This window comes from Macaca nemestrina, chromosome 5 (assembly GCF_043159975.1).
Source record: "Macaca nemestrina isolate mMacNem1 chromosome 5, mMacNem.hap1, whole genome shotgun sequence".
NCBI classification, from domain to species: Eukaryota; Metazoa; Chordata; class Mammalia; order Primates; family Cercopithecidae; genus Macaca; species Macaca nemestrina.
Genome location: NC_092129.1, coordinates 154,184,488 through 154,192,827, shown reverse-complemented (window position 1 = coordinate 154,192,827; position 8,340 = coordinate 154,184,488). Strand labels below are relative to the sequence as shown.

Sequence of the window (8,340 nt, the reverse complement as noted above, 5' to 3'; positions counted from 1 at the left end):
TACAATTGGCTGTGGCTTGTTTTTGTTGTTGTGGTTGTTGTTTGTTTGTTTGTTTTGAGATGGAGTATGGCTCTGTTGCCCAGGCTGGAGTGCAGTGGCACGATCTCAGCTCACTGCAACCTCTGCCTTCTGGGTTCAAAAAATTCTCCTGCCTCAACCTTGTGAGTAGCTGGGATTACAGGCACCCACCAACACATCCAGCTAATTTTTGTATTTTTAGTAGAGAGGAGGTTTCACCACGCTGGTCAGGCTGGTCTCGAAATCCTGATCTCGTGATCTGCCAGCCTCCAGTTTGACCTGTTTTTTTTTTTTTTAACTTCACCGTACAAAGAACTCACACTCTATGTATTCTTCTGTGATGCATGTTGTGTGTAGGAGAGTTATCTCTGATGCAGCATGGTGTTTTTCCTTTTAATTCTTTTTTTTTTTTTTTTGAGATGGAGTTTCGCTCTTGTTGCCCAGGCTAGAGTGCAGGGACACCATCTCACCTCACTTCTCAAAGTGCTGGGATCACAGACATTAGCCACCATGCCCAGCCAGCTGCGGCTTTGTTTTACCAGGAGTAGTTATTGCTAAGGATCCTTGTGATGAACTTTGATGTTTTCTTTTCTCTTTCATTTCCTTTTTTTTTTTTTGAGACGGAGTCTTGCCCTGTCGCCCGGGCTGGAGTGCAGTGGCCGGATCTCAGCTCACTGCAAGCTCCACCTCCCGGGTTCACGCCATTCTCCTGCCTCAGCCTCCCGAGTAGCTGGGACTATAGGTGCCCGCCACCTCGCCCGGCTAGTTTTTTATTGTATTTTTTAGTAGAGACGGGGTTTCACCGTGTTAGCCAGGATGGTCTTGATCTCCTGACCTCGTATTCCACCCGTCTCGGTCTCCCAAAGTGCTGGGATTACAGGCTTGAGCCACCGCGCCCGGCCTTCTCTTTCATTTCCAGATAATCCATCAGGAAAGGCACACAAGGTGCATTTTGAAAAATGCCACTATTTTTTTTTTTTTTTTTTTTTTTTTTTGTGGGCCAGGAGCGGTGGTTCATACCTGTAATCTCAGAAATTTCATAGGCTGAAGTGGGTGGATCATCTGAGGTCGGGAGTTTGAGAGCAGCCTGGTCAACATGGTGAAACCCGTCTCTACCAAAAATAGAAAAATTAGCCAGGAGTGGTGGCATGTGCCTGTAATCCCAGCTACTTGGGATGCTGAGGCAGGAAAATCTCTTTAACCCGGGAGGCAGAGGTTGCAGTGAGCTGAGATTGCGCCACTGCACTCCAGCCTAGGCAACAAGAGCCAGACTCAAAATAAATAGATAAATAGATAAATAAGTAAAGTTTTATGATCAAGTAGCTAACTACCTGGGCATCCCCTCCTGGCATAAGAAACAGAACCTATGAAGCCACCCTAGACTGTTGTCAAATCCTATCCCCCAAAAGGAACCTATCTCTTGAGTCTTGTATTTACTATTCCTTTGCATTTTCACTAAAGATGTTTACAATAAGTATATATATACCCAAATCACAGTTTGAATGTTTTTTTAACTTCCACATACAGAGAACTCACACTCTATGTATTCTTCTGTGATGCACGTTATGTGTAGGAGTGTTATCGCTGATGCAGGAGGCTGCTTTTCCATTTAGTTGTCTTTTTTTTTTTTTTGAGTTGGAGTTTTGCTCTTGTTGCCCAGGCTGGAGTGCAGGGGCACAATCTCAGCTCACTTGATCTCAGCTGCTTGGATGAGCTCCATCCTGCATCTTTCCCTGTCACCCCCAGCACCAAGGATCTGAGGGATGGTGACTGACTGCACCACCGCCTGGGTCTGCTGCAGTATCCTTTCTTGTCCAGGCCCCACTCAAAGCTGACCTCCTATATTACCCAGAGAGTGGGCCAAAGCAATATACTTAGATGTGGAATGCGGTGTTGCCAGAACGCAGAGAGGATCACCAGGTAGTGTGCATCCTTCCTTCTGGTGAGGATGCAAGATGCAAGTGTGTCTTTTACTTTGCAGGGGAGAGCCCTGCATGCCTGTAATCACTGGACCCATAATACTTCACTGCAGTGCCCACTCTTGAAACTCTCTAAGGTTTATCTTCACCTTCTGTAGTGCACATGTTTTGCCAAGGAATTCAGCGTACTCTTCTCTTCTTGCTCATCCATCTTGATTTATGTGATATTGCCAATGAAATGAACAGATTTAGTATTCTGCAAGATATCTGATTTTTCCAGATCTCTGAAGGTGATATTTATAGAAGGTTGAGGAGTTACGGTAGCCCTGAGGCAAGCTATCAATAAATGTATTAAAAATCCCATGTGAATGTGAATCATTCCATATCCATTTTCTAAATGGAATGGAAAGAATGCACTCACCAAATGCATGGCTGCCTGCCATGTGCCTGAGGCATTATCAATCTCCCCAAGTACTGATATCCAGCTGCAATCAGGGCTCCTACTTGGTCAAGTCTGGAGTAATTCCATTCATTCTTGATCCATATCAGGCTTCCTCAGGGACAGATGGCTGAATTCTATGGAGATAATAGGCAACCCCAACATCACCCCATCCTTCAGATCTCTAATGGCAGTGCTACCCCTACAATACCTGTAGTACCCTCCACAAGTTCCACCTGGGGCACAATATTGCTTCTGGCTAGGCTGGGATGGGGGAAGTTTTAAAGGATTCCTTTTGGGCTTCAGCACAATGAGAGCCCTTACTCTCCAGACTAGGGACGCAGTGTGGGGGTGACCAAAGTTGCCAGTGCATGAAGGCCAATTATGCATGTGGGGAATGGGGACATAACCAGGACTGGGTTTATGGACCCAGTGGTCCCACTGTGGGCCATAGTGTGTCCAGGTTTATTTTCTGGTCTCCTTAAGCCCCACTGTGGATTCTGAATCTAAAGCTTGACTGAAGTCTAGGAATTGAGACTGGGATCATGACTTTGTATTTGGTCAAACACCCTCGGCCTCCTGCTCCTCAATTCTTGCATTCTCATCATAGATATGAAGCAGTGCCCTTGCTGGCCGCCCATCTGTTCTGACCCTGGGACACCACCTTTTATTACCTTCCCCACAACTCCTTGAGAACAGAGCCCTCTTGGCTGCTACTCTGGGTTCTCACAGTAACCGTGCCCTCTATCTTTTGCAGGTCACTGCAAAGGAGGGTTCCTAAAGCATTCACTCCTGATCTTGAGGGAGGCGGGTGCACCCACTCCAGGTCTCAGGTCCGCCACAGAATATCAAAAACTCCTCACACTCAAAACTGTCCTGGGCCACATTCAGCCCACGAGCCGTGGGTTGGACAAGCTTGCATCTAGAAAGTATGGACCACAACGCCAGAAATTTTTCTGCTTTTACTTTAATGATGCTTTCTAAATGCAAAAGCACTCATATCTCTAGCAGACAACAAATGTCAGTGGAATGAATGATCACTGTAGAGCATCTCTCTATTCTAAAGGCAGTATCTTTATTAATGTAGCCTCAGGGCAAATGCTGTTTTGTGGCAGCTAAAGAACAGCATTATTTCACGTGGACATCGATGACGCCAGTGCTTTTCTCACCAGGGCTGCTTGTGCGTCCTCCCTTCCTCCCTCCCTCCCTCCTCCCACACCAACCCTCCTGCACACTGCAGCACACAACCATATTTTTCTCTTCAGGAACAATAACCCTAGCCTTATGGGTACAATTTTCCAACCACATATGAATCTAAATTAGACTCTGCTTTATACATCCATGAGTTTGGATTGGAGCCAGTGCTAGGATTACTACAACTCAGGGCAGGAAGATGAGTGGGACAGCAGAAGAGGAGCTCCAACAGAAGGTTACCTGTGATGAGAAACTAGGGGACCCATCCTCTCTGCAAATTTCAGAATCCGGTTCCTTTAAAACGATTGGAGACAAGATGGAAAATACAATCCAGGAAAGAGCCCTGGGAGGAAGGCAAGATCTGGACAGGTCTGAAAATTTATCTCTTGATAACACAAGGAGATTTGTATATAGGGACCACCCTAGGTGACATCCAACTCCCTGTGATCACAGGTCTTGGTGGGACAAGGTTCTACTGAAGGGCCAAGGACAATAAAGGAGCAAAGATGATTCAGCCAAGCAGTGACCACATAAAGCCCGTGGTGGCCGGAACACAAACTAGGCACAGCCCCATCTACTCTCCTCCCCTGCAACAATTCAGCATAAGAAACACGTGGACTCTGGAAGGTTCTCATGTCTTCCATTTATTTTGTCTCTCAAATGTCAGGAATCTTCTCCTTTAATTAACTCATCAACGTCTCATGGCAAGAATGTGAAAAAGTAAATTTATATTCAGGTTCTAATTGTAATAGGGAAGGAAGAAGATACAGCTCAGTGCACCATGAAGTTGAGACAGTGATAGAGACACCCCAGCCCCACCTCCCTGGAACAGGAAAGATAAATGAGGAGGGAACACAGGTCAGCGTGGGGAAGAGGGTCATGGTGGACACGGGGGTGGGGTGTTCTCCCCACCTCCTCACATTATGCCTACAGGAACACAGACACATTCAGGTGCCTCTGCAGAAAGAAAGTCAGGGTTCTTCAAGTCACAAAGAGAAGGCGTGAACAAATCTTGCCTCTCAATCCCACACAAGGCAGCTGTCTCACTCTATAGAAAACATATTCATGAAAAAATTCACATCCGTCACAGTGAGGAGTGACACTTTAAACAGCCCATCACATGCTCAATACATCCAAGTCAAAGAAACCCCACAGCACAGCTGCGTCCACTGTTCCCCCCAACACCCCACACACATCAGGCCCCCCAGGGTCTCGCCTTTAAAGCCGTGAGAGACACATCAGAACCTTGGGCACTGTCACTGCCTGGAGTAGAACAAAAACAGGACCTGGTCAGATCCCTCTGGAGATGTGGCTAGAGGAGGAACTGTGGGGTCAGTGAGCTCCCCCATGGGCTCCCAACCACAATATCCCAAGGATCTCAGGGATCAGCCTCCTTCATACTTACTTGCAGCCTGAGAGTAGCTCCCTCCTTATCTATCTATGGGAAGAAAATGTCCTGTGAGATATCAGAAAGGAGTCAGGGCCATAAGGTCCTACAGGAATCTCCTAGTCTTGGACCCCAGAGAAGTTTCCAGAAATGTGTGATTGCAGACCCAGGGCAGGATCAGGAAACATGAAGAAAGCAGGTGTGGGTCCTGGACCAACTGCCCTCCTGAGGTCTGTCCTCAGCAGGGACCTTCCCTTGTGACTTGTGACTGCTGAGATCAGGTCCCTTCACCATAATCAAGGTGATCTATCTGTCCTTCATTGTAACAGGTGCTTTACCAAAGAGTAGGTGCTGGCACACAGGGCCCAGGCTGGGTCAGCCCATGAGTGTGGATGGTGCTTCCCAGTAACCAGACAGGGTACACTTCTACCTGGGGCTTGAAACCCTCAGTGAGACAAGAAATCCCAGACCCCACTCCTCACCCCTTCCTCACCTGAGCTCTTCCTCCTCCACATCACAGCAGCAACCACAGCTCCAGTGACCACAGTTCCAAGCAGAACCAGGCCAGCAATGATGCCCACCATGGGGATGGTGGACTGGGAAAACGGCTCTGGGAAAAGAGGGTAAGGTGAGTGGTCCTGACCCTGCTAAAGGTCTCTAGAGAGGCTCCGGCTTTCCCTAAAAGACATGACACCCCCATCTCCCTCTTCACCGAATCTCAAGGTGAGGGGCTTGGGCAGACCCTCATGCTGCACATGACAGGTGTATCTCTGCTCCTCTCCAGAAGGCACCACCACAGCCGCCCACTTCTGGAAGGTTCCATCCCCTGTAGGCCTGGTCTCCACGAGCTCTGTGTCTTCAGTTTGTTCCTCTCCATCCCGCTGCCAGGTCAGTGTGATCTCCGCAGGGTAGAAGCCCAGGGCCCAGCACCTCAGGGTGGCCTCGTAGTCAGAGACGGGGTGGTGGGTCACATGTGTCTTGGGGGGGTCTGATGGGAAGAGTCAGAAAATTCAGTCATTTTGCATCTGTCATGGGACACTCCACCAGCACACATGTGGCCATCTTGAGAATGAACAGGACACCTGGGGTGAGGAAGGGAGCACATAACCCAGACACTATCCTGGACACAGGCACCTGGGAGAATCTCCTATTCCGTGGAAAATTCTATTCCCTGAGGAAGGAACAGTGACTTCTGGTCCTGACCTGAGTGGAGGCTGAGGGACTCAGAGGAGCTGGACTCAGACCCCCACACACACTGAGTGTGAAGCAGAGAACAGGGCCTGAGAGAAAAAGTCACGGGGCCCAAGGCTGCTGCCGGTGTCAAATGAAACCCCTGATCAGTATTCGAGGGATCGTCTTCCCTTCATTCCTTCAGAGATTTTATCCTTAATTGTGTCAGAGAGCAGGGCGGAACCTCAGAGTCACTCTCTGGTACAGGATCTGGAATCCCAGGAGGATTCCTCTCCCTCAGGACCAGAGGGAGGGCGATATTCTAGTGTTGGTCCCATTTGTCTCCCCTCCTTGTGGGAGGCCAGCCCGGGAGATCCACAGGCGATCAGGGAGGCGCCCCGTGGCCCCTGGTACCCGCGCGCTGCAGCGTCTCCTTCCCGTTCTCCAGGTATCTGCGGAGCCACTCCAGGCACTCGCCCTCCAGGTAGGTTCTGTGCTGCTCCGCCGCACGGGCCGCCTCCCACTTCCGCTGGGTGAACTGAGCCGCCATGTCCGCGGCGGTCCAGGAGCGCAGGTCCTCGTTCAGGGCGATGTAATCCCTGCCGTCGTAGGCGAACTGTTCATACCCGCGGAGGAGGCGCCCGTCGGGCCCCAGGTCGCAGCCGTACATCTTCTGGATGGTGTGAGACCCTGGCCCCGCCCCCGCGGTCAGCCCGTCCCCGGAGCCCCGCCCCGCCCCGACCAACCCGCGGGGATTTTGGCCCAAACTAAAAAGGAAATCGGGTAAAGGCGCCTGGGGCTCTCCCGGGTCAAGGGTCCCCGGGTCCCGCGGCTTCGGGATGGATCTGGGACCCAGAGACTCGGGGCCACCTGGGCCGTCCGTGGGGGATGTGGAGGGGTCGTGACCTGCGCCCCGGGCCGGGGTCACTCACCCCCCTCGCTCTGGTTGTAGTAGCGGAGCAGGGTCCGCAGGTTCCCTCGGTAGGTCTGTGTCGCGGTCTTCATGTTCTGTGTCTCCCGGTCCCAATACTCCGGCCCCTCCTGCTCCACCCACGGCGCCCGCGGCTCCATCCTCGGACTCTCGGCGTCGCTGTCGAACCGCACGAACTGCGTGTCGTCCACGTAGCCCACGGCGATGAAGAGGGGCTCCCGACGGCCGGGCCGGGACACGGCGGTGTAGAAATACCTCATGGAGTGGGAGCCTGGGGGCGAGGAGAGACTGAGACCCGCCCGACCCTCCTCCCCGCGCGGCTCCCCGGGTCCTGCGCCCCGGCCGGGCGGGCCCTCCCCTCCTCCCCGCAGAGGGCGTTTCCCTCCCGACCCCGCACTCACCCGCCTGGGTCTGGGTCAGGGCCAGGACCCCTGAGAGCACCAGGAGGAGGGTTCGGGGCGCCATGACCGCCATCCTCGGCGTCTGCGGAGAATCTGAGTCCTGGTGGTGAGTGGGGGCTTTAGAACCGGGACTGTGTCGACGCTGATTGGCGTCTCTAGAAACCCGACACCCAATGGGAGTGAGAACGGGGTCCGCGTCGTGAGCATTCCGGAAGAAGGACACGACGCAGGTTGTCAGAAGAAGAGAAACTGCGGAGATGGGGAATCCGCAACGCTGGGTCTCCCCAATCCATACACCGCCTTCGGGGCCTGAGTCCCTGAGAGCCACACCTGGGGCCCTGGGACTTCGCCCTGACCCCGCTCCTCTTGTGCCAAGCGCTCTGTCTCACTGTTTCCCTGAGTCTTGGCCCAGGAGCTGTCTGAGAAACCAGGGAGAACCCCTGGGCATGGGCCCCGTCACTCTCCCTTCACTTTTCATCCCGGAATCTCCATCCCTGAACTGGACTCCCTGCCTCCCACTCCTTACCTATCCCCTTGCAGTCTTCTAGAAGAAAACTCACCCCACGGAGCTTTGTGCCAGAGACTGAGCTTACTCTGGGAATGAAGGTATGGAGACTTTTTTTTTTTTTGGTTGTTGTTGTTTTTTTTAAATCTGGAAAAGTTGCGCCTGAGTGCATGAGACAGAATAGAGATCAGTTTGCTCTTTGTTTATTAAATACATTGGGTAGTAGAATCTTGGTAACCCCCGAATGATCAGGAATCTAATCGGTAAAAAATGTGACTTTGGCCCCTTGATTTATAAATGTGTCCAAAAGCGTTACAACAGGACTCACAAAGCTCCTAAATTTCACTTTCGCAAACAATGTATCTGTGACTCCCGC

At 51.5% G+C, this 8,340-nt stretch overlaps 1 protein-coding gene across 2 annotated transcripts; it reads right to left on the bottom strand.

Annotated features, from left to right (window-relative positions):
• Nucleotides 1-3,997: 3,997 nt before the first annotated feature.
• Nucleotides 3,998-8,036, bottom strand: LOC105466783 (patr class I histocompatibility antigen, A-108 alpha chain-like). Of its 2 annotated transcripts, none has more exons than XM_071096023.1 (8): nt 8,020-8,036; nt 7,460-7,559; nt 7,060-7,329; nt 6,542-6,817; nt 5,670-5,945; nt 5,451-5,567; nt 4,976-5,026; nt 3,998-4,833 (listed from the first exon to the last, which is right to left on the bottom strand). In XM_071096023.1, exons 2-7 carry the CDS (start codon nt 7,530-7,532, stop codon nt 5,001-5,003), a joined length of 1,038 nt encoding a protein of 345 aa, XP_070952124.1. In that variant the 5' UTR covers nt 7,533-7,559; nt 8,020-8,036; the 3' UTR covers nt 3,998-4,833; nt 4,976-5,000. The 2 variants fall into 2 exon arrangements, with proteins under 2 accessions (XP_070952124.1, XP_070952125.1); XM_071096024.1 differs by having other exon boundaries at nt 4,976-5,008.
• Nucleotides 8,037-8,340: the final 304 nt, after the last annotated feature.

What these genes read in the sequence shown, in the direction of transcription:
- LOC105466783 (XM_071096023.1), bottom strand. Translation starts at nt 7,532, where the DNA reads ATGGCGGTCATGGCGCCCCGAACCCTCCTCCTGGTGCTCTCAGGGGTC. An exon ending in CTACAACCAGAGCGAGGGGG is followed by an intron (nt 6,818 to 7,059) that starts GTGAGTGACCCC and finishes GGGCGGGGCCAG; the next exon opens with GGTCTCACACCATCCAGAAG. An exon ending in GGAGACGCTGCAGCGCGCGG is followed by an intron (nt 5,946 to 6,541) that starts GTACCAGGGGCC and finishes TCTTCCCATCAG; the next exon opens with ACCCCCCCAAGACACATGTG.